Source organism: Schistocerca americana, chromosome 1, assembly GCF_021461395.2.
Source record: "Schistocerca americana isolate TAMUIC-IGC-003095 chromosome 1, iqSchAmer2.1, whole genome shotgun sequence".
NCBI lineage: Eukaryota > Metazoa > Arthropoda > Insecta > Orthoptera > Acrididae > Schistocerca > Schistocerca americana.
The window spans coordinates 622,608,299-622,634,325 of record NC_060119.1 but is presented as its reverse complement, the minus strand read 5'-3'; the positions used below and the strand labels follow the sequence as shown (position 1 = coordinate 622,634,325).

The following is a 26,027-nucleotide window of genomic DNA, read 5'->3' as shown; positions in this document are numbered from 1 at the left end:
GGTCGCAGGTTCGAATCCTGCCTCGGGCATGGATGTGTGTGATGTCCTTAGGTTAGATAGGTTTAAGTAGTTCTAAGTTCTAGGGGACTGATGACCACAGCAGTTAAGTCCCATAGCGCTCAGAGCCATTTGAACCAAGATATGACGACCAGGTGGTCATATGGAGACCCCACAATGAGACTCCTTTTGGACCCTATCAGGAGCTGATAACGCAGTCTCATACGAGAACACGGCATCTCTTTGTGCTTCACTCAAGGTGTAATGCTGTTCACGCTCCTTATATACCGTACCAGGCCTGGCAACAACAATAAAAGCGAACGACACTAATGTTCTCTGCTGGCCATTCTGTCACAGAGAATTACAACTAATCATTCACATCCCCTTTGATAGTGTATACATATATAGAGCTGCACTGACATTCTACCAAGTGGTTTGAGTGCCAGGCAATATACAAACATGAAAAAAGTCTTACATCACCCTGGTTCCCAGAACTCCAGAAGATATATGTTGACTGTGGTGGATATTGTATCAGAGACAAAGTTCCTGTGATTCTCTTAGATATGTCACTAAACTCGCCCAAAGATGTTAACAGCCATGCACGAGCAACGCCTATTAGACGGAGGGGGTCCGACAGCCGATCAGTTCCAGTCATTCCACCAGGAAGGAGGTACACAGTTCATGTTGTCTGTAGTTCAGCCATGCCTAGACGGTCAATACCGCCGGTCGATCGCGTCCGCGTTGTTACTTTGTGCCAGGAAGGGCTCTCAACAGGGTAAGTGTCCAGCCGTCTCAGAGCGAACCAAAGCGATGTTGTTCGGATATGGAGGAGATACAGAGAGACAGGAACTGTCGATGACATGCCTCGCTCACGCCGCCCAAGGGCTACTACTGCAGTGAGTGACTGCTACCAACGGATTAAGGCTCGGATCAACCCTGACAACAAGGCCACCATGTTGAATAATGCTTTTCGTGCAGCCACAGAACGTCGTATAACGTCTCAAACTGTGCGCAGTAGACTGCATGATGTGCAACTTCACTCCCGAATGGCGAGGTCCATCTTTGCAACCACGCCACCATGCAGCGCGGTACAGATGAGCCCAACAACATGCCGTATGGACCCTTCAGGATTCGCACCACGTTCTCTTCACCGATGAGTGTCGCATATGCTTTCAACCAGACGATCGTCGGAGACGTGTTTGGAGGCAACCCGGTTAGGCTGAACGCCTTAGACAACCTGTCCAGCTAGTGCAGCGAGTCGGAGGTTCCCTGATGTTTTGGGGCGGCATTATGTGAGGCCGACGTACACCGCTGGTGGTCATGGAAGGAGCCGTAACGGCTGTACGATATGTGAATGCTATCCTCCGACTGATAGTGCAACCATATCGGCAGCATATTTGCGAGGCATTCGTCTTCATGGACGACAATTCGCACCACCATCGTGCACATCTCGTGATTGACTTCCTTCAGGATAACGACATCGGTCGACCAGAGTGGCCAGCATGTTCTCCAGACATGAACCCTATCGAACATGCGTGGGACAGATTGAAAAGGGCTGTTTATATACGACATGATCCACCAACCACTCTGAGGGATCTACACCGAATCGTCGTTGAGGAGTGGGACAATCTGGATCAACAGTGCCTTGATGAACTTGTGGAGAGGATGCCACGACGAATACAGGCATGCATCAATGCAAGGGGACGTGCTGTTGGGTATTAGAGGTACCGGTGTGTACAGCAATCTGAACCACCACTTCTGAAGGTCTTGCTGTATGGTGGTACAACATGCAATGTGTGGTTTTCAAGAGCAATAAAAGGGCGGAAATGTTGATTATGTTGATCTCTATTCCAAGTTTCTGTACAGGTTCCGGAACTCTCAGAACCGAGGTGATGAAAACTTTTTTTTGATGTGCGTATATAATGAGCTACTGTGAGGCCGCGCACGTGATCCTACTGGTGCCACTTGTGCGCGCGATGCGTCGATTCTGGCCCTCGTCGTATCACCTTTGCTTGTTTGTGTGTTCCCTTTGGGGCTGTGTGGTAGAGAGTGGTGTGTGGGACACGGTGCTGGACGGGTGTGCCTGAGTACCCGGCGTCCTGGCAACTGCAGCGAGCTGAGACCGTTGACGTTGGGCTCTCGTTTTCCTGCAGTGTTGACCGCTGCTACCGGCGAGTTTAGCGGACAAGGAGCGGTTCTGGTCGCATGCAACCTTGTTACGAAATGCTTCACTTAATTGTGGAGTGCTAAACACTCCGAGATGTATTGTACAACTTGTTGGCAGCTACGAGCAGGACGGCAGTATTATTCTGTGCCTACCTGAAATCCTGAAGCTATTGGCCTCCTTGCCATTTATTTGAAATAATGTATCAAGACTGTTTAGTAAGTAATGTGCTTAAAAATTGTTAATTCTGCCCCGGTGTGAGCTGGCCAGGAATCCGCTTCCTTTATGCCTTTCAGTGACCCATTTTTGGACTGAGTATGTCAGTCTGGAGGTATCTGTAAGCACCAAGCTCGTATTTTGCAATGTTAATCTGGTACTCGAAATCATTGTTTGTTATCGTTGACTGTTTGATACTACTGATTGTAATTTCTGTCTGTTGTAGACTTTATGGCTCTTCCTGGGGCGAGTTATTGGTTTTGGCTTATAATTAAAATTGTGTGCGCTTAGCCTAAAGGTACGCGCGTATGTATCGTGTGTGTGTGTGTGTGTGTGTGTGTGTGTGTGTGTGTGTGTGTGTATGCTTCTATTTGCACACTCTCTTACTCATTTCGAGGAGCCCTCCGGGCTATGGGTGTACATTTTAACCTGTCATCTGCCGTCTGCTGCGTATCCAAACTACAGTGTGTGTTAGCTGAAAAATGGTTCAAATGGCTCTGAGCACTATGGGACTTAACATCTGTGGTCATCAGTCCCCTAGAACTTAGAACTACTTAAACCTAACTAACCTAGGGACATCACACACATCCATGCCCGAGGCAGGATTCGAACCTGCGACCGTAGCGGTCACGCGGTTCCAGACTGAAGCGCCTAGAACTGCACGGCCACACCGTGTCTGTCAGTCCCTAAGAGGCCTCAGTAAATATATACCTCGATTTCTTCGATTTGGTTTGATTTATTATGTAGTTATTCTTTTAAATGACCTCGTACATTCTTTCTTGTTACTGCTAGGAAGGTAATGTGCGATGTTTATGAGCGGTCCGCTCCTACACTGAAGTTCTAATGGTTTCCTTGAAAACAATGTTTAATTGCCCGTTTAAGCATTGATTTGTAGGTTAGTTTCTATCAAATTCGTCTGCTATTTGTTGTTTGATACGTGTATGTTGGCATCCTTGAATCGGCAGCGGTTGAAGCTTTGCTGCTCTGCTGTCCCGGGTATAGGGAGGCGTTCCCCTTCTGCTTCGGCGGCTTTCCCGTCATCACACGAGGCCTAGGTTTTGGCAGGTCACACGCACTTCTGCGGATTTCCCGTTCCAATCTCAATTTGAGTAGTTTATTGCCGTACTTTGGATATCGTGTCGCGGCGGGGGGTGTCACCGGATTATGACGTGACTTTAGTGATTTTGTAGAAGTAATTTATTCAGTGTTTCTGTTATTGTAAGGTCCTTGAGGGCGCGTGAGAAAGCCTTTGGCCAAACTGAGCACTGAGCTTCTTGATTCATTAAAAAAAAAGCTTGGGTTTCATGGTCATTCTCATTTTAATAGTGTTTTAGCGGCCCGGTAGTTTATTTAAGTACTTGACTTGTTTTATGTGTAAAAGCGTCGTGGGCAGTCAGTGAAGTATTACTGTTTTCTTCGGTTTTTACACGTCGTTAGCGTTTGCCAAGCTGGGCCTTATCTCGTCTGTATGGAGGCAGAATAACATTGTCTTGAGACACCAAAGTGTCGTTCATTTGCCTTAATCTTATAGTATTGTTAGTAAAAGGAAAATTTAACGTGACTGTATACCTTCTAGTGGTGAGGCGGCTAATGGACTGTGGATACCAACATTATGTGTACTTGTATCTAGTTTCTTACCTGGGAGTAGCCTGCAGCTTACTGTTACAGCGGAGATGTCTTTTATGTTGAACTCACATTCAAGTCGTGCTGTGGGAGTAGCCCACAGTTGTGACGATAGTCGCGCGGACAGAGTGCCGCCGCGGGTTTATTTAATCAATTAACTGTTTCTAATCGGGCCACCATTGTAATGCACAGTTGACATGTTCTTCGAGTACCATTCGTAACTTACGTTTAATGCAAACTATCGTATGCATGGTGATATCAATTTAAAAATCTTAACTATGTGTATGAATTTGGCAAGAATCTTGGTAACAGTTAGTTAGCTTATGACAGAATTGTTATTAAACAAAAATATTTGTTGGGAATGATAAATGACGCACCAAGCTGGGCCACACATCGACGCATTTTGCTTAAATTAATCCCGATCCTTGTTTAGGATCTCAGTAATATTCCTCACATAATCTTTCAAACTTCAGTGAGCTTTCCTCATTACTTTTTCAGTAATACGTTCCTTCCACGTTTTTGGATGAATTTCTTGGTATGTACAGTGCTTGTTGGAGAACATAGCCGGCTGTCGTCGTTTTCGTTGATATCTGACACTGAACTTGGTAAGTCGAGGAGAGTAATCTCTTCTCTCTCGCTCTGGAGACTGGTGCTTCCGGAAACAGGTCACTCTCTAGATATATCTTACACACTGATGGGGTCGTTATGTCACTCGTAATTTGAGTACACTGAGCAGCCGCAGGCTGGAGCGGTGTCGAGTGACACATCTGTCTTGCCCGCGGCCAGAGAGTCGTGCTCGGCGGATGTCGCGCTGGCTCCGCGACAGGGGCGGCTGCGCGCGCACGTGACTACCGCGAGCACCGCTGGGACCGAGCTGGAGACTGATGGGCAAGTGAAAGGCAGTTGGCGCCTGGGCAAAAATGGGAAGCCTTCTTCGAGCTGGATCGCCGAGGAGCTGTCTACAGGACATCGCTAATGGTCAGCATGGGGTATGACCACTGTATGGATGTGGGGCGGTTATTGTCTTTTCCCGGGCCAGAGGATAGCGATTCCAATGCAGGCGAAGTAATGGGCTCCTGTGTTTCAAGCTGAGCGCCAGCTACATGCTTTAGTAGGGGATGGCTGCAGCTTGGCGTTAAGTGATCCAACACGGAATGTCCCAGGACAAATCGACAGTATTAAGGGACGTGACAGAAACGATCATTCAAAGCAAAAAGGTACCGTAAACACCGGCTCTAAAATGCGTGAGCACTCCATCTTCGACATTGTTAAATATATTATACTAAAAGCCTTTGCCTTCCATATTTTGAGGTGACAGTATGGGCCAAAACAAGGAAAAAAGTCCAGTAAACATGGAGTATAAAGCGCATACCTTACGAGCTACGAGCACTTGTTCATCTTCACTAGGGTGAGACCCATCTCTTCCACTCAACAACTGCTCGCACGTATGTGTTTTAGAGCTCATTTTTTTCTTGTCTTGCTCCATACTACCCCCTCCCAAAACAGGGAAAACAAAGACCTTGCAGTAGAAGAGATTTGTCTGCCATTAGCAAGGATGAAGAAATGTTCATAGCTTTTAAGATATGCATTATAGAGCCCATGTTTACTAAAGATTTTAGCTTCCAGTGATCATTCGTATCATATCCGTTGGATATTGACCCTTCCTCCTGCGACATTCGGTGTAGTGTACAACCGGTGCATTGATTGTACGGGAGTGCATGGGAAGTCTGTGGTTATACTGTAACGTGGCATGGTTGTTATGTGATGGCACGTTGGGTGTGCAACTGCGTTCTCTAAAGGCCGCAGTCGTTTTGAATGTGTCAATTAAATGCCATGAGCATGATTGATTTAACTATTTTATTGTAAAAAAGGTGGTATTGTTTTTATTAGGCTATGAGCGTTCCTGACTTGGTTTATACCATTTGTACAAAGAAAGTTACTCGTTGTTATTCCCTATGAAAGTGATTTACTTATATGTTTTATTGTACAGTCGATTGTATGGACATATATGTTTAGGTAGTTCTGTTCGTAATTGATATTAGCTTGTTATAGTGACAAGTTGCTGACGGGTTAGTTCTAGACCATTGTTCAGCTGCGTGCTATGTCGGTGATCTTACTTAAGTTAGTTAGTTGTTTTTGTTTCTCTTGCTTAACTGCAGGAGCTATGTTTTTCATCTTTTGCGGTCTGTGGCTAACGGCCATAAATTGTATTTATTATTGTTGTTCCCGGATTCTGTGTGCCGGAGAAAAGTTGATTTTTAATTCCGTTTCTTTGTGATGAAGGCATTTGAATTTTTATTCTCTTGTTTAAGCTTACTTTCAAGAACTATGTTGGGTTGCAAATTAAGTTACCTTTGATCTGATTAGCGCAGAGTAACAAAAACAACAGCGGTCTTAGTCCACTGTTGCCATCACCAAAACTGAGTTTATTATGTGGGTACGTTCGCTGGGATTCTCGCAAAGCCAACTGATACCCTTAAAGATTAACAAGAGACTTTTTATTAGTTCCTTATTTCACTCGATTTCTTAGGGCAATGACCATAATAATCTGTTTCTTTTGCTCCCTATGCTTTGCACTGAAATATTATGCAGTTTCATCCACCCCAGCACGTTGTCTACACTCAGGGGCTTCCTACGCTATACCCATGACGTGCAGGTGCTTCTTGAGTCCTACCATGAGTTTAATGTCTCCCTTTCAAGTCTAGGATTACCGATCTTCTCTTCAAAGGTGGCTTCGGCATCATTAGGTTGCCATGTTTTTGTTCGTGTAACATAGTCCAACAATCTACACTCCTGGAAATGGAAAAAAGAACACATTGACACCGGTGTGTCAGACCCACCATACTTGCTCCGGACACTGCGAGAGGGCTGTACAAGCAATGATCACACGCACGGCACAGCGGACACACCAGGAACCGCGGTGTTGGCCGTCGAATGGCGCTAGCTGCGCAGCATTTGTGCACCGCCGCCGTCAGTGTCAGCCAGTTTGCCGTGGCATACGGAGCTCCATCGCAGTCTTTAACACTGGTAGCATGCCGCGACAGCGTGGACGTGAACCGTATGTGCAGTTGACGGACTTTGAGCGAGGGCGTATAGTGGGCATGCGGGAGGCCGGGTGGACGTACCGCCGAATTGCTCAACACGTGGGGCGTGAGGTCTCCACAGTACATCGATGTTGTCGCCAGTGGTCGGCGGAAGGTGCACGTGCCCGACGACCTGGGACCGGACCGCAGCGACGCACGGATGCACGCCAAGACCGTAGGATCCTACGCAGTGCCGTAGGGCCCGCATCTCGTGGTCGTGCGGTAGCGTTCTCGCTTCCCACGCCCGGGTTCCCGGGTTCGATTCCCGGCGGGGTCAGGGATTTTCTCTGCCTCGTGATGGCTGGGTGTTGTGTGATGTCCTTAGGTTAGTTAGGTTTAAGTAGTTCTAAGTTCTAGGGGACTGATGACTTAAGATGTTAAGTCCCATAGTGCTCAGAGCCATTTGAACCATTTTTGAACCAGTGCCGTAGGGGACCGCACCGCCACTTCCCAGCAAATTAGGGACACTGTTGCTCCTGGGGTATCGGCGAGGACCATTCGCAACCGTCTCCATGAAGCTGGGCTACGGTCCCGCACACCGTTAGGCCGTCTTCCGCTCACGCCCCAACATCGTGCAGCCCGCCTCCAGTGGTGTCGCGACAGGCGTGAATGGAGGGACGATTGGAGACGTGTCGTCTTCAGCGATGAGAGTCGCTTCTGCCTTGGTGCCAATGATGGTCGTATGCGTGTTTGGCGCCGTGCAGGTGAGCGCCACAATCAGGACTGCATACGGCCGAGGCACACAGGGCCAACACCCGGCATCATGGTGTGGGGAGCGATCTCCTACACTGGCCGTACACCACTGGTGATCGTCGAGGGGACACTGAATAGTGCACGGTACATCCAAACCGTCATCGAACCCATCGTTCTACCATTCCTAGACCGGCAAGGGAACTTGCTGTTCCAACAGGACAATGCACGTCCGCATGTATCCCGTGCCACCAAACGTGCTCTAGAAGGTGTAAGTCAACTACCCTGGCCAGCAAGATCTCCGGATCTGTCCCCCATTGAGCATGTTTGGGACTGGATGAAGCGTCGTCTCACGCGGTCTGCACGTCCAGCACGACGCTGGTCCAACTGAGGCGCCACGTGGAAATGGCATGGCAAGCCGTTCCACAGGACTACATCCAGCATCTCTACGATCGTCTCCATGGGAGAATAGCAGCCTGCATTGCTGCGAAAGGTGGATATACACTGTACTAGTGCCGACATTGTGCATGCTCTGTTGCCTGTGTCTATGTGCCTGTGGTTCTGTCAGTGTGATCATGTGATGTATCTGACCCCAGGAATGTGTCAATAAAGTTTCCCTTCCTGGGACAATGAATTCACGGTGTTCTTATTTCAATTTCCAGGAGTGTATGTGCTACCTTCTGATGCAACTAAGCAGTTCTGATTTTACCAACGCTTTAGTGATGATTAGGACAGGTTCCAACACAATAAAAAGGATTCATAATGCATGTTCTGGCTATCTTATCAACTTGTACGTTGCCACTGGTTTCTGAATGACTATGGGCCCACAGAAAGTTTACCCTGTTGTTTTCCCCTGTCGCTCAAGAGATTTATGGCATTCTGCAATGATCTTTGATCTCTTATAGAGGATCACAGATGCTTGGTTATCTGGATAAATGTAGATGCTTCATTCGTAGTAGCGCCATCGCCAGTTCTCGTCCGCGCATACTGGAGTAGAGGATTGTTTTTGTAGTAAGGTCTTATCGGACCAAACTGATGAGGTCATCGGTCCCTAAGCTTACATACTATTTGATCTATCTTAAGCTAACTTACGCTAAGGGCGACACACACACCCATGCCCAAGGGAGGACTCGAACCTCCGACGCGGGGAGCCGCGTGGACCGTAACAAGACGCCATAGACCGCGCGGCTACCCCGCGCGGCACGAATAGACGGTATTTCCTTCTGGAATACCGGGAGCATCTTTTGCCTTGAAACATACAGGTATATTCCTAATGTTAGGGGTCCATTATAGTTTCACATCAAGGGTTAACCATAGATACTTAATTACTCCCTTAAATGGTAGAGTTTCGTCGAAGAGTATGATATTCTAGTACGTGTGCTGGATGTAAATGTCACGACGACAATTTTATTGCGGCTCACCATTTGATCTTGTTTTCTGCGCCAGATTTGCAAAATGTTCAGTGCCTATTGTTCTTATGCTTATCCTTGGCAAACGTACCCCGTAATGTTAAACTCCTCAATGGGTTCTTTAATAGTTGGGACGAAACCTCTCGTTGTGGTATTTTATCATTTGTCATTGTGTCTTCCGTATTTCTTCTACGAAGCATGGTCTAAATTCACCTGCATAAGGCACTCCTCCGCATCTCTCACCATGGGTTCCAAGGTCGTACTGTTAAAACATCCAGGAAGATGCACAGAGAGTACTGTGCAGTTTTTCAGCACATTGGCGAAATGCTGTTTCACATGATATACCTGTTTGATTTGCTTATGATTTACGTGTAGAGGAAACTCAATTAACCTCTTGTCCTTAACGTGCACAGTAACCAGTTATACTGATATTTTTACAAGAAAGTACAGGTTGGTCGGTCTCATATCCCAGTCTTGATATGATTTTCCCTGGATTCAGAATGAAAACAACCCTGACCTCCAAGGATTAGGAATGATTCCTGTTGCTAAGCGGAAACTAAATAGTCTACATAGTACGGTATTTTACACTACTGACCATTAAAATTGGTACCCCAAGAAGAAATGCAGATGATAAACAGGTATTCATTGGACAAATACATTATGCTAGAACTAACATGTGATTACATTTTCACGTAATTTGGAAGTATAGATACTGAGAAATCAGTACCCAGAACAACCACCTCTGGCCGTAATAACGGCCTTGATACGCCTGGGCATTGAGTCAAACAGAGCTTGGATGACGTGTACAGATACAGCTGCCCATGCAGCTTCAGAAAGATACCACAGTTCATCAAGAGTAGTGACTGGTGTATTGTGACGAGCCAGTTGCTCGACCATCATAGACCAGACGTTTCCATTTGGTGAGAGATCTGGAGAATGTGCTGGCCAGGGCAGCAGACGAACATTTCCTATATCCAGAAAGGCCCGTACAGGACCTGCAACAAGCGGTCGTGCATTATCCTGCTGAAATGTAGGGTTTCGCAGGAATCGAATGAAGGGTAGAGCCACGGGGCCTTGACACATCTGAAATGTAACGTCCACTGTTTAAAGTGCCGTCAATGCGAACAAGAGGTGACCGAGACGTGTAATCAATGGCACCCCATACCATCACGCCGGGTGATACGCCAGTATGGCGATGACGAATATACGCTTCCAATGTGCGTCCACCGTGATGTCGTCAAACACGGATGCGACCATCATGATGCTGTAAACAGAACCTGGATTCGTCCGAAGAAATGACGTTTTGCCATTAGTGCACCCCTGTTCGTCGTTGAGTACACCATCGCAGGCGCTCCTGTTTGTGATGCACAGTCAAGGGTAACCGCAGCCATGGTCTCCGAGATGATGGTCCATGCTGCTGCAAGCGTCGTCGAACTGTTCGTGCAGATCGTTGTTGTCTTGCAAACGTCCCCATCTGTTGACTCAGGGATCGAGACGTGGCTGCACGATCCGTTTACAGCCATGCGGATAAGATGCCGGTCATCTCGACTGCTAGTGATACAAGGGCGTTGGGATCCAGCACGGCGTTCCATATTACCCTCCTGAACCCACCGATTCCATATTCTACTAACAGTCATTGGATCTCGACCAAAGCAAGCAGCAATGTCGCGATACGATAAACCTCAATCGCGATAGGCTACAATCCGACCTTTACCAAAGTCAGTAACGTAATGGTACGTATTTATCCTCCTTACACGGGACATCACAACAACGTTTCACCAGGCAACGCAGGTCAGCTGAATTTTGTGTATGAGAAATCGGTTGGAAAAATTCCTCATGTCAGCACGTCGTAGGCGTCGCCACCGTCGCCAACCTTGTGTGAATGCTCTGAAAAGCTTATCACTTGCATATCGCAGCATCTTCTTCCTGTCGGTTAAATTTCGCGTCTGTAGCACGTCATCTTCGTGGTGTAGCAATTTTAATGACCAGTAGTGTATTCATCTTCAGCAACTCAGGTTGTATATATCAAAACAGCCAGCAACCAGTTGCATAAAAGGTACTTTATGTCCGTAACAGGTTTCAGGCGTTTTGTGCCCTTTTTCAGAAGGTTATAATCATCACATTATCAGCGAGTGTCAACAGTAAGATGTATGCTGCATATTGCTGTGATATCATGTGGTCCATAGTGCCTGTAGAAAAGTTATATAAATATACGTTTACTATGAATCACATGACTACAGCAATATGCTGTGTACATCTTGTCGTTGACACTCGCAAAGGGAGTAAGTGGCTCAAACCGGTTAAGGAGATAAAATTTTTAAGCAAGTAGTTGCTGATTATTTAGATATGTGGTCTACATAGGAATCTAATTAAACCATTTTCTCCTTGTTGTAGTAGAGTTAGGAAGATTCCATCTGATCCTGGTCACATGAAATGTTGAAATGTTCCCACTTCCCACCGGATCTTTTTGAAATCAACACATGCTGTGGCAGGTTTCCAGTTTTCTCTGTGATTACTCTTAGCAATTGACTACTAGTCTGTGTTGTCTGTCAGAGTGTCCTGACCGAAGTGAGTCTTGAAGAGCACATCCAGCGTCTCATTCGCTGCCCTTGTATACCTTGTACAGCCAACAACCTCCTTCCTGAAGGTACCTGCTGGTATTCTAGTGAGGATTTCATGATGTCTTGTGCAAGCAGCTGTGCCTTCTGCGTTCTCACACAATGCCTTCCAGGGTGATATCTTGGACTGGTTGATCGCAAGGTTGCTTTGACAAGTGTGTCCAGATATTTTGCCCATTGTCCTTTTTTCTTGCAAGGTTGAAAAGTTCTACTTCCTTTACAATTCCAGAGTGCTTTTCTACCAAGATAGATTATTGTTTATGCACTTGTTGGTGATTGGGCAGTTTACTAAATATTATGTCGGAATTGCAGATGTCACTGCGCCTGTCACTTCATCAAAATCTACTGGATTCCTCATCGAGTGTTCTGACTACAGGCAAGAGTGAGTTTAGGTCCTCTGTATATGAGTCTGTTTAACACCCAATACATTTTCGAACTTAATAAACATGTGGTCAGATAATGATGGCCACATGCCATTGTTTGACATACCTGGCAACATTACTTCTTCCCTTCTTCTATTTCTAAAAGTAAGTTTTGTACCTCTATTCAAGATTTCCAAATTACTCTCTAGCAAATACTCGAGAGGGTGCTCACTTCTGCTGTTGGTGTCACTTCTTCTCCACACCACGCTGTGGTCATTGAGCCGGCCGAAGCGGCCATGTGGTTAAAGGCGCTGCAGTCTGGAACCGCGAGACCGCTACGGTCGCAGGTTCGAATCCTGCCTCGGGCATGGATGTTTGTGATGTCCTTAGGTTAGTTAGGTTTAACTAGTTCTAAGTTCTAGGGGACTAATGACCTCAGCAGTTGAGTCCCATAGTGCTCAGAGCCATTTGTGGTCATTGACATCACACTCAATCAACAGTTGTTCATTCTGCTATGTCCAGGTGTCTACCAGTCTTCTTACACCCTGGGAAGAGGAAGTTGTGTCCTTTTACGGAAGGTAAGCTGAGGACAGTACAGTTCCCCTTGTGTTTTCCTCCTGATGCTGTTTCATCCTGGGGATCGCAAAGTCCATGGAACAGAAGTCTGTCATCAGCCTGAGTGAAACACTGTTATTAACATAATTCATGGTCTGGAGTTGTTTAGATTTCTGACATAAATCGACTTACCCCTAGTTGCTCTAAGAACTGAAACGTCCAGTTTATATGGTTACAATTCCTGAAAAACGTCCAGCCGTTTTTTTTGACAGGCAGCTTCGCTACCTCCCACGGAGTTACTTTAGGGACTATCCTCTAAAGTCAATCCATTGTTCCTATCCTATAAGAGACAATGATAAGAGCACCCTTGTCCAGACAGATCATCGTAAATTTGAGGATTTGGCTTGCGTCATCTTCTGAAAGAGAGCCATCTGAACAAGCTCCACGTGCTGAGACATTATGTTAGCCAATGGATATCCCTGCTCGGAAGACGCCGTCCTAAAAAGCGAGACTGATATAGTATAGATCTGTTCACTACATCTCGCCTCAACTATCCTGAGAAGTGTATCTATTGCTCAGTCCAATTGAGGAAACAGCTTCCATCACTTCTAACCCCGATGCTTCGATGTTTTAGGTCTCATCAAGTCCCAATTTTTATTTTGTTTTGTTCCGCGTTCTCAGTTTTGCTCCTAAGGAAATTGGCGACTTACCTGGTCGACACCACGGAACCCCACGGTGTGCATTCCTATTTACTCAGATAGGTAGCTTCTGTATCTCTGAGGCTGCGTTAGTGATACATCTGCCATGTGCCGTGCACCCTTCGAAGCGGATCGCACCGCACCTAGGGCTGGGCATCTGGGGAACTGAAGAACGTATGTCCGAAGGGACATTACAATCATTCTTCTTAACAATATAGGCACTGCAGCGTCGTATTTATCCGCCGATACCGGGCACTGACTTTGAATTAAAATGTCCTCCCGTGTGGCGAGTTACATATACAAGTTTCGGTTTGACCTCTAATCGTGCCCAGATAGGTAAAGCGGTTAAGGGGACAACCGGCGGCAAGAGAGACATACGGGTTCGAATCCCAGTCCAGCACAAATTTTCGACCTCCCGCATTAATTTAAATCAATGCCCACTCGTAGCCAATGTCTGTAATTCCTTTGTGTGTACTGTTATTTATATTTGGTCACTTTAAAAACAAAAGCGTTCAAAGAAAATTCTTTTTTTCTTTTAGTTAGGTACTACACTACTGGGCATTAAAATTGCTGCACCAAGAAGAAATGCAGATAATAAACGGGTATTCATTGGACAAATATATTATACTAGAACTGACATGTGATTATATTTTCACGCAATTTGGGTGCATAGATCCTGAGAAACCAGTACTAAGAACAACAATCACTGGCCGTAATAACGGCCTTGATACGCCTGGGCATTGAGTCAAACAGAGCTGGGATGGCGTGTACAGGTACAGCTGCCCATGCAGCTTCAACACGATACCGCAGTTCATCAAGAGTAGCGACTGGCGTATTCTGAGGAGCCAGTTGCTCCGCCACCATTGACCAGAAGTTTTGAATTGGTGAGAGATCTGGAGAATGTGCTGGCCAGGGCAGCAGTCGAACGTTTTCTGTATCCAGAAAGTCGCTCACAAGACCTGCAACATGCGGTCGTGCATTGTCCTGCTGAAATGTAGGGTTTCGCAGGGATCGAACGAAGGGTAGAGCCACGGGGCGTTAACACATCTGAAATGTAACGTCCACTGTTCAAAGTGCCGTCAATGCGAACAAGAGGTGATCGAGACGTGTAACCAATGGCACCCCATACCATCACGCCGGGTGATACTCCAGTATGGCGATGACGAATATACGCTTCCAATGTGCGTCCACCGTGATGTCGTCAAACACGGATGCGACCATCATGATGCTGTAAACAGAACCTGGATTCGTCCGAAGAAATGACGTTTTGCCATTAGTGCACCCCTGTTCGTCGTTGAGTACACCATCGCAGGCGCTCCTGTTTGTGATGCACAGTCAAGGGTAACCGCAGCCATGGTCTCCGAGATGATAGTCCATGCTGCTGCAAGCGTCGTCGAACTGTTCGTGCAGATGGTTGTTGTCTTGCAAACGTCCCCATCTGTTGACTCAGGGATCGAGACGTGGCTGCACGATCCGTTTACAGCCATGCGGATAAGATGCCTGTCATCTCGACTGCTAGTGATACAAGGGCGTTGGGATCCAGCACGGCGTTCCATATTACCCTCCTGAACCCACCGATTCCATATTCTACTAACAGTCATTGGATCTCGACCAAAGCGAGCAGCAATATCGCGATACGATAAACCTCAATCGCGATAGGCTACAATCCGACCTTTATCAAAGTCAGAAACGTAATGGTACGTATTTATCCTCCTTACACGGGACATCACAACAACGTTTCACCAGGCAACGCAGGTCAGCTGAATTTTGTGTATGAGAAATCGGTTGAAAAAATTCCTCATGTCAGCACGTCGTAGGCGTCGCCACCGTCGCCAACCTTGTGTGAATGCTCTGAAAAGCTTATCACTTGCATATCGCAGCATCTTCTTCCTGTCGGTTAAATTTCGCGTCTGTAGCACGTCATCTTCGTGGTGTAGCAATTTTAATGACCAGTAGTGTATTCATCTTCAGCAACTCAGGTTGCATATATCAAAACAGTCAGCAACCAGTTGCATAAAAGGTACTTTATGTCCGTAACAGGTTTCAGGCGTTTTGTGCCCTTCTTCAGAAGGTTATAATTATCACATTATCAGCGAGTGTCAACAATAAGAAGCATGCTGCATATTGCTGCGATATCATGTGGTTCATAGTGTCTGTACAAAAATTATATAAATATACGGTTACGATGGATCACATGACTACAGCAATATGCTGTGTACATCTTGTCGTGGACACTCGCAAAATAATGCGGTAGTTATAACCTTCTGCGGAAAGGGAGTAAGTGGCTCAAACCGGTTAAGGAGATAAAATTTTTAAGCAAGTAGTTGCTGACTATTTAGATATGTAGTCTACATAGGAATCTAATTAAACCATTTTCTCCTTGTTGTAGTAGAGTTAGGAAGATTCCATCTGATCCTGGTCACATGAAATGTTGAAATGTTCCCACTTCCCACCGGATCTTTTTGAAATCAACGCATGCTGTGGCAGGTTTCCAGTTTTCTCTGTGATTACTCTTAGCGATTGACTACTAGTCTGTGTTGTCTGTCAGAGTGTCCTGACCGAAGTGAGTCTTGAAGAGCACATCCAGCGTCTCATTCGCTGCCCTTGTATACCTTGTACAGCCAACAACCTCCTTCCTTAAGGTACCTGCTGGTATTCTAGTGAGGATTTCATGATGTCTTGTGCAAGCAGCTGTTCAAATGGTTCAAATGGCTCTGAGCACTATGGGACTTAACATCTTAGGTCATCAGTCCCCTAGAACTTAGAACTACTTAAACCTAACTAACCTAAGGACATCACACAACACCCAGCCATCACGAGGCAGAGAAAATCCCTGAACCCGCCGGGAATCGAACCCGGGAACCCGGGCGTGGGAAGCGAGAACGCTACCGCACGACCACGAGATGCGGGCGCAAGCAGCTGTGCCTTCTGCGTTCTCACACAATGCCTTCCAGGGTGATATCTTGGACTGGTTGATCGCAAGGCTGCTTTGACAAGTGTAGCCAGATATTTTGCCCATTGTCCTTTTTTTCTTGCAAGGTTGAAAAGTTCTACTTCCTTTACAATTCCAGAGTGCTTTTCTACCAAGATAGATTATTGTTTATGCACTTGTTGGTGATTGGGCAGTTTACTAAATATTATGTCGGAATTGCAGATGTCACTGCGCCTGTCACTTCATCAAAATCTACTGGATTCCTCATCGAGTGTTCTGACTACAGGCAAGAGTGAGTTTAGGTCCTCTGTATATGAGTCTGTTTAACACCCAATACATTTTCGAACTTAATAAACATGTGGTCAGATAATGATGGCCACATGCCATTGTTTGACATACCTGGCAACTATGATTGGCCCCTAAAGTAATGTTAATTACTTCTTCCCTTCTTCTATTTCTAAAAGTAAGTTTTGTACCTCTATTCAAGATTTCCAAATTACTCTCTAGCAAATACTCGAGAGGGTGCTCACTTCTGCTGTTGGTGTCACTTCTTCTCCACACCACGCTGTGGTCATTGAGCCGGCCGAAGTGGCCATGTGGTTAAAGGCGCTGCAGTCTGGAACCGCGAGACCGCTACGGTCGCAGGTTCGAATCCTGCCTCGGGCATGGATGTTTGTGATGTCCTTAGGTTAGTTAGGTTTAACTAGTTCTAAGTTCTAGGGGACTAATGACCTCAGCAGTTGAGTCCCATAGTGCTCAGAGCCATTTGTGGTCATTGACATCACACTCAATCAACAGTTGTTCATTCTGCTATGTCCAGGTGTCTACCAGTCTTCTTACACCCTGGGAAGAGGAAGTTGTGTCCTTTTACGGAAGGTAAGCTGAGGACAGTACAGTTCCCCTTGTGTTTTCCTCCTGATGCTGTTTCATCCTGGGGATCGCAAAGTCCATGGAACAGAAGTCTGTCATCAGCCTGAGTGAAACACTGTTATTAACATAATTCATGGTCTGGAGTTGTTTGGATTTCTGACATAAATCGACTTACCCCTAGTTGCTCTAAGAACTGAAACGTCCAGTTTATATGGTTACAATTCCTGAAAAACGTCCAGCCGTTTTTTTTGACAGGCAGCTTCGCTACCTCCCACGGAGTTACTTTAGGGACTATCCTCTAAAGTCAATCCATTGTTCCTATCCTATAAGAGACAATGATAAGAGCACCCTTGTCCAGACAGATCATCGTAAATTTGAGGATTTGGCTTGCGTCATCTTCTGAAAGAGAGCCATCTGAACAAGCTCCACGTGCTGAGACATTATGTTAGCCAATGGATATCCCTGCTCGGAAGACGCCGTCCTAAAAAGCGAGACTGATATAGTATAGATCTGTTCACTACATCTCGCCTCAACTATCCTGAGAAGTGTATCTATTGCTCAGTCCAATTGAGGAAACAGCTTCCATCACTTCTAACCCCGATGCTTCGATGTTTTAGGTCTCATCAAGTCCCAATTTTTATTTTGTTTTGTTCCGCGTTCTCAGTTTTGCTCCTAAGGAAATTGGCGACTTACCTGGTCGACACCACGGAACCCCACGGTGTGCATTCCTATTTACTCAGATAGGTAGCTTCTGTATCTCTGAGGCTGCGTTAGTGATACATCTGCCATGTGCCGTGCACCCTTCGAGGCGGATCGCACCGCACCTAGGGCTGGGCATCTGGGGAACTGGAGAACGTATGTCCGAAGGGACATTACAATCATTCTTCTTAACAACATAGGCACTGCAATGTCGTATTTATCCGCCGATACCGGGCACTGACTTTGAATTAAAATGTCCTCCCGTGTGGCGAGTTACATATACAAGTTTCGGTTTGACCACGAATCGTGCGCAGATAGCTAGAGCGGTTAAGGCGACAACTGGCGGAAAGAGGGTTCGAATCAGAGTCCAGCTCAAATTTTCAACGTCCCTCATTAAGGGGGGGGGAGGGGGTAGGACGTCAAACGGGCCGACTTGGAGCAGGAGAGGCACCACATGACATTTTAATTTCCACTGTCTATACTTTTACAAGTAAATTCATAAAAAATTGTCAGCATGACCAGGAAGGATTTAGGATTCACACTCGTAGCAGCGGAAGTTCAAAAACATAACAAAATAATTTTTTTTACATGTGTAATTTCATCAATTTTTCACTTACTATTGGCTGCATTTGTTACTATAGGTACACTTTTCTTCATAAGTAAGAGAGACTGTTCGATGAATTTTGCACAGCATACAAACCATACTTACAGGTGTCTGAAACTCTAGAATCTATTTAATTTATGAAAAAATGAATGAGCTGTTACGTTTTAAACTTTATGTATAAAAAAATCATATTTTGTAGTTAATTATCTCAATTTTTACCACAGTTTTTAATACGGTTTGAATGCTGCGCAAAATTCATCAAAGAATCTCTCTTACTTGTGAGGAAAAATGTACCTATAGCAACAAATGCAGGCAACTGTAAGTGAAAAGACGATGAAATTTCATATCTAAAAAAAATTATTTTGTTATGTTTTTGCACTTCCACTGCTATGAGTGTGAATCCTGAATCCTTCCTGGTCATGCTGTCAAAGTTTTATGAATTTATTTGTAAAAGTATATAAGTAGAAAATAAAATGTCCTGTGGTGCCTCTCCTGATCCAAGTCGGCCCGTTTGACGTCCTACCTCCCTTAATTTAAATCAATGCCCACTCGTAGCCAATGTCTGTAATTCGTTAGTGTGTACTATTATTTATATTTCGTCAGTTTAAAAATTAAAGTGTTCAAAGGAAATTCTTTTTATCTTTCAGTTAGGTACTAATATTGTTGACGCTGACGGTGAGAGGGGTGGTAGGTGGGGTGGGGAATGCCAGCTAACATCTGATTGCAATGAGGGAGAATTGTGTTAGAAAGGTTGGGAAGCACTGGTTTAGGTGCTCTACGATGAGAGGCGCCCTTCCCAGCTGTGCAGCGAGACGGAAGGCGGCGGGTTGTCGGTGTGCGCCGCGCGATGGTTTGGCCGGCGTGACCGGAGGCAGCGGTCGGCGTCCGGCGTAACGAGGGCGCGCGGGCTGCCGGCTGGTGGCGGTGCGTGTGATGGATGGAGGCGCCGCGCCGCGCCTCGCCCGCGGGTCGTTAGCTGCCCGCGTGCCGCCCGCCGCCCAGAGCCTCCCGCCGCGCCGCTACGTGACTTTTCGCTGTGCGCCGCGCCGTAACGAGGTGTGCGCGCCGGCGCCACCGGTGGCCGGCGCCGGCCGACGCGTGGCGCCGCAGAGTGGGTGGCGCGCCCCACCGCGCCGCTGCACGCCGCGGCCACGCCGCAGCGCACGGCTCGCGCAATCAGCGCCGCTTCTCGTTTGTTCTGCGCCCTCGCAGCGCCGCCTCCGCGGCTCTTCGAGAGGCGGCACGGCTTTCGATCTCTCAGAGGTCACAATTTGCAAGTTTTCAAAGTGCGTCCAAAATAAACTCGACAATGGGAGTTAGGAGTCGCGTTATCGAGCATTGTAGACAGACTTGCTCCATGCGAAACACCAGAATTCATGGGCAGATGCGGATCCAACGGGTGACACGGGGGGGAGGGGGGGGGGGGGAGGGAGGGGGGATGAGTTCATAACGCAAAGTCTCTCAACAAAAGTATTTTGGGAATGGCCTAACCCTTTTACATATTCTTTCTTCTTTCTTTATCGTCGCCTCGTCCCACGTCACGTAGCGTCGGCGTTGCTCTTCCGGATCCTTCTCCTCCATAGTACTCTCTGCATTGCCTCTTCCTTCTTCCATCCTTTCTCCCTTACGTCCCCGGATATCTTATCCTTCCACCTCATCTTCGGTCTTCCTCTCCTTTTCGCTCCTTCAATCTTTATATCTTCAATCCTGTTTCCGATATACTCTTCCCATTTTCTCTGTAAGTGTCCATACCACCTTAGCCTGCTCTCTTGTATCTTTTTCCCCATGGGTCTCACTTTCACAGCTCCTCTAACAAATTCATTTGCAATCCTGTCCTTCCTTGCTAACCCACACGTCCACCTCAGCATCCTCATTTCCGCCACTTCCATCTTCCTTTCCTGGGCTACTGTGATTGGCCACGTCTGTGCCCTGTATATCATAGCAGGCCTTACCACCGACTTGTACACTTTCCCTTTCAACCCAATGCTCACCTTCTTGTCACACAACACTCTACTCATTTTCCTCCAGTTGTTCCAACCGCAATTTATTCGGTGTTGTATCACGCTTTCCAGTCCTCCGTCCCTCTGTATGAACGACCCCAGGTATTTACATTTGCAGATCGATTTCACCTCATCATCCTGGATCTTGCAAGACCTCATCTGCACGTCCTTGTTGTTGTTGTTGTTGTTGTGGTATTCAGTCCTGAGACTGGTTTGATGCAGCTCTCCATGCTACTCAGTCCTGTGCAAGGTTCTTCATCTCCCGGTACCTATTGCAGCCTACATCCTTCTGAATTTGCTTAGTATATTCATCTCTTGGTCTCCCTCTACGATTATTACCCTCCACGCTGCCCTCCAATACTAAATTGTTGATCCCTCGATGTCTCAGAACATGTCCTACCAACCGATCCCTTCTTCTAATCAAGTTGTGCCACAAGCTCCTCTTCTCCCCAATTCTATTCAATACCTCCTCATTAGTTATGTGATCTACCCATCTAATCTTCAGCGTTCTTCTGTAGCACCACATTTCGAAAGCTTCAATTCTTTTCTTGTCTAAACTATTTATCGTCCACGTTTCACTTCCATACATGGCTACACTCCATACAAATACTTTCAGAAACGACTTCCTGACACTTAAATCTATACTCGATGTTAACAAATTTCTCTTCTTCAGAAACGCTTTCCTTGTCATAGTCAGTCTACATTTTATATCCTCTCTACTTCGGCCATCATCAGTTATTTTGCTCCCCAAATAGCAAAACTCCTTTACTACTTTAAATGTCTCATTTCCTAATCTAATTCCCTGAGCATCACCTGAGTTAATTCGACTACATTCCATTATCCTCGTTTTGCTTTTGTTGATGTTCATCTTACACCCTCCTTTCAAGACGCTGTCCATTCCGTTCAACTTTCTTCCAAGTCCTTTGCTGTCCCTGACAGAATTAAAATGTCATCGGCGAACCTCAAAGTTTTTATTTCTTCTCCATGGATTTTAATACCTACTCCGAATTTTTCTTTTGTTTCCTTCACTGCTTGCTCAATATACAGATTGAATAACATCGGGGAGAGGCTACAACCCTGTCTCACTCCCTTCCCAACTACAGCTTCCCTTTCATACCCCTCGACTCTTATAACTGCCATCTGCTTTCTGTACAAATTGTAAATAGCCTTTCGCTCGCTGTATTTTACCCCTGCCACCTTCAGAATTTGAAAGAGAGTATTCCAGTCAACATTGTCAAAAGCTTTCTCTAAGTCTACAAACGCTAGAAACGTAAGTTTGCCTTTCCTTAATCTTTCTTCTAAGACAAGTCGTAGGGTCAGTATTGCCTCACGTGTTCCAACGTTTCTACGGAATCCAAACTGATCTTCCCCGAGGTCGGCTTCTACTAGTTTTTCCATTCGTCTGTAAAGAATTCGCGTTAGTATTTTGCAGCCGTGACTTATTAAACTGATAGTTCGGTAATTTTCACATCTGTCAACACCTGCTTTCTTTGGGATTGGAATTATTATATTCTTCTTGAAGTCTGAGCGTATTTCGCCTGTCTCATACATCTCGCTCACTAGATGGTATAGTTTTGTCAGGACTGGCTCTCCCAAGGCTGTCAGTAGTTCTAATGGAATGTTGTCTACTCCTGGGGCCTTGTTTCGACTCTGGCCTTTCAGTGCTCTGTCAAACTCTTCACGCAGTATCATATCTCCCATTTCATCTTCATCTACATCCTCTTCCATTTCCATAATATTGTCCTCAAGCACATCGCCCTTGTATAGACCCTCTATATACTCCTTCCACCTTTATGCTTTCCCTTCTTTGCTTAGAACAGGTTTCCATCAAAGCTCTTGATATTCATGCAAGTGGTTCTCCTTTCTCCAAAGGTCTCTTTAACTTTTCTGTACGCAGTATCTATCTTACCACTAGTGAGATAAGCCTCTACATCCTTACATTTATCCTCTAGGCATCCCTGCTTAGCCATTTTGCACTTCCTGTCGATATCATTTTTGAGACATTTGTATTCCTTTTTGCCTGCTTCATTTACTGCATTTTTATATTTTCTCCTTTCATCAATTGAATTCAATATTTCTTCTGTTACCCAAGGGTTTCTACTAGCCCTCGTCCTTTTACCTATTTGATCCTCTGCTGCCTTCACTATTTCATCCCTCAAAGCTACCCATTCTTCTTCCACTGTATTTCTTTCCCCCATTCCTGTCAATTGTTCCCTTATGCTCTCCCTGAAACCCTGTACAACCTCTGGTTCTTTCAGTTTATCCAGGTCCCACCACCTTAAATTCCCACCTTTTTGCAGTTTCTTCAGTTTTAATCTACAGTTCATAACCAATAGATTGTGGTCAGAGTCCACATCTGCCCCTGAAAATATCTTACAATTTAAAACCTGGTTCCTAAATCTCTGTCTTACCATTATATAATCTATCTGATACCTTTTAGTATCTCCAGGGTTCTTCCATGTATACAGCCATCTTTCATAATTCTTGAACCAAGTGTCAGCTGTGATTAAGTTATGCTCTGCGCAAAATTCTACCAGGCGGCTTCCTCTTTCATTTCTTAGCCCCAATCCATATTCACCTACTACATTTCCTTCTCTCCCTTTTCCTACTGTCGAATTCTAGTCACCCATGACTATTAAATTTTCGTCTCCCTTCACTACCTGAATAATTTCTTTTATCTCGTCATACATTTCATCAATTTCTTCGTCACCTGCAGAGCTAGTTGGCTTATAAACTAGTACTACTGTAGTAGGCGTGGGCTCCGTGTCTATCTTGGCCACAATAATGCGTTCACTATGCTGTTTGTAGTAGCTTACCCGTACTCCCATTTTTTATGCATTTTTAAACCTACTACTGCATTACCCCTATTTGATTTAGTATTTATAACCCTGTATTCACCTGACCAAAAGTCTTGTTCCTCCTGCCACCGAACTTCACTAATTCCCACTATATCTAACTTTAACCTATCCATTTCTCTTTTTAAATTTTCTAACCTACCTGCCACATTAAGGGATCTGACGTTCCAAGCTCCGATCCGTAAAACGCCAGGTTTCTTTCTCCTGAGTAGTCCCCGCCCGGAGATCCGAATGGGGGACTATTTTACCTCCGGAATATTTTACCCAAGAGGACACCATCATCATTTAATTATACAGTAAAGCTGCATGCCCTCGGGAAAAATTATGGCTGTAGTTTCCCCTTGCTTTCAGCCGTTCGCAGTACCAGAACAGCAAGGCCATTTTGGTTAGTGTTACAAGGCCAGATCAGTCAATCATCCAGACTGTTGCTCCTGTAACTACTGAAAAGGCTGCTGCCCCTCTTCAGGAACCACACATTTGTCTGGCCTCTCAACAGATACCCCTCCGTTGTGGTTGCACCTACGGTACGGCTATCTGTATCATTGAAGCACGCAAGCATCCCCACCAACGGCAAGGTCCATTGTTCATGGGGGGAGTGCTAAATATTCTGACTTTGTCCTGCTAATTTTCATCCCTCTTTCTTCTACTGCCTTCCTCCATTCCTCCAGCTTTTCCTCAAGTTTGTCGATACTCTGCTCACAAAGAACCACATCATCCGCAAACATCATGTTCCACGGCGCTTCCTTCTTCACATCTTTCACCAGCACATCCATAATCAGGTCAAAGGGGTGGAGACTAAGCGCAGACCCTTGATGTAAGCCTACTTTTACTGGACACTCCTTTGTCATGCCCACACTACTTCTCACCTGTGTCATTGCTCCTCTGTACATTTCCTTCACTGACCTCACATACTTCTCTGGCACGCACTGCCCTCTCATGCTTGTCCATATTTCGTCCCTTGTAGCTCCCCGTGTTTCTCCACTATCCGCCTTAAAGCATGTATTGCATCAGTCGTTCCTCTTCCAGGCATGAACCCAAACTGTTCTTCACACACCACAGTCTCCTTGCGTAATCTTGCTTCTATAGATCTTTCCCAAATTTTCATCGTGGGTGCCATCAGTTTAATACCTCTATAGTTACTGCAGTCCTGCACATCACCTTTCTCCTTAAATATTGGGATCAGTACACAAGTTCTCCACTCGTCTGCCATCTCCTCCTGACGCCAAATCTTCTTCATTAAGTCCCAAAGGAGTTCAACTCCCTTTTTACCGAGACACTTCCATACCTCAGCGAGGATCTCATCTGCGCCAACTGCCTTCCCATTTTTCATCTTTTCAACTGCCCGTTCGACTTCACCTCTACTTATATCCATCGTTAATCCTTCGTTTGCCCCTCCTTCCTCAGTTTTCACTCTTACATTTTCTTCATTCAGCAATTTCTCAAAATAATTCAACCACCTATGGATTATTTTTCCATGGTCATGCAGAATTATTCCTGTTTCATGTTTCATTTGTTTTATTGCTGTTAGATCCTTAGAAGCTTTATCTCTTGGTTTGCCTATCCGTATCAGTTGTCTCATATCCTGATTTTTCTGTAGTTGTTCGTACGCCTCCCTTACTGATTCAGATTTAGCTTTAGCCACGGCTCGTTTTGCCTCCTTCTTTGCACTTTTGTATGCTTGCCCATCCTCAGCACTTCCGGACATACCCCCTTTCCTCTTAGGGTCTTTCTTTTCCTTCACAACCTTCTGCACCTCTTCATTCCACCACCATGCTTCCTTATCTTTTGGCAGCCCTCTCCCAGATGTTAACCCAAACACTTCCTCCCCGGTCTTCCTTATAACAGCACTATTTATTTTCCACCACTCCTGAACACTCTCTGCCAATTTTACCTTTTCCAGTACTTTTTCACTAAACTTCTCTCTCAGATTTTTATCCTTTAATCTCCACAACTTAATTTTCCTTTCACATTGATTTATGTGCCTCTGTCTTTTACATACTTTCATCTCACAATCCACTACAAACACTTTTACATACATCATCAGATTTCAAAATTGGTCCTCAGACTTTGAAAGAACAAATCATCATGAAAACTAAGTCTCTAAAATTGCAGGGGATTCTAGAAATTACAAACTACGTTTAAAACAGGAGTCTTTTGAGTTGTTTGGTTGGCAGCTTGCCCAAGGGACTGGGCGTGCTGCCTGGCCCGCGACAGACAGTTTTCCATTCAGGAAGAGCAGCCTTTCATAGACGGAGCGTGTCTGTTGGCAACAACAAATATTCCATGACTCGCAAGTCTGTAGGTACAATCTACACTAAGAGGAACAAATTAATTACTGAAATATACATTAATTTTTAACACGCCACGTTTTCAAACCGTACTAAAAAGTATAAAATAATTTCTACTAGCCCCATACACTTCTGTAGTTCCATACAGACAGCCCTGAGAACTTGTGGCTGTTAATCTTTAACAGCTACGAAATACTTGTAAGGTTTAAAACGAAAAACGTGGGGCGCACGCAATAGCTAATAGTAAGGAGATGAACTCTTCATGCATCAATTTTGTGTTGCTTGCGCCAAACGTCTTTCGGTTTCAATTTAATAAATATTTCATAGCCATTCACAATTCACATTCACAAGTTTTTCGAGCTCA

General features: G+C 45.5%; 2 protein-coding genes across 2 annotated transcripts in view; both read right to left on the bottom strand.

Moving 5' to 3' along the window:
* The window catches only part of LOC124582888, a 32,183-nt gene extending 7,870 nt beyond the window's left edge, over window positions 1–24,313 (bottom strand). The window contains exons 1-2 of the mRNA XM_047131326.1: window positions 23,988–24,313; window positions 19,533–19,776 (exon numbers count right to left, since the gene is read on the bottom strand). Of these exons, the coding sequence (XP_046987282.1) occupies window positions 19,533–19,776; window positions 23,988–24,313 (570 nt within the window). The remainder of the gene's footprint in view (window positions 1–19,532; window positions 19,777–23,987) is intronic.
* Window positions 24,310–25,380, bottom strand: LOC124582722. Its single transcript, XM_047131319.1, has one exon. The coding sequence runs from the start codon at window positions 25,378–25,380 to the stop codon at window positions 24,310–24,312; it is 1,071 nt and encodes a 356-aa protein (XP_046987275.1).
* Between the last annotated feature and the right edge of the window lie 647 nt (window positions 25,381–26,027).

Bases quoted from the DNA above. Each gene is read 5' to 3' on its own strand.
- LOC124582722 (XM_047131319.1), bottom strand. From the start codon at position 25,380: ATGAAAGTATGTAAAAGACAGAGGCACATAAATCAATGTGAAAGGAAA.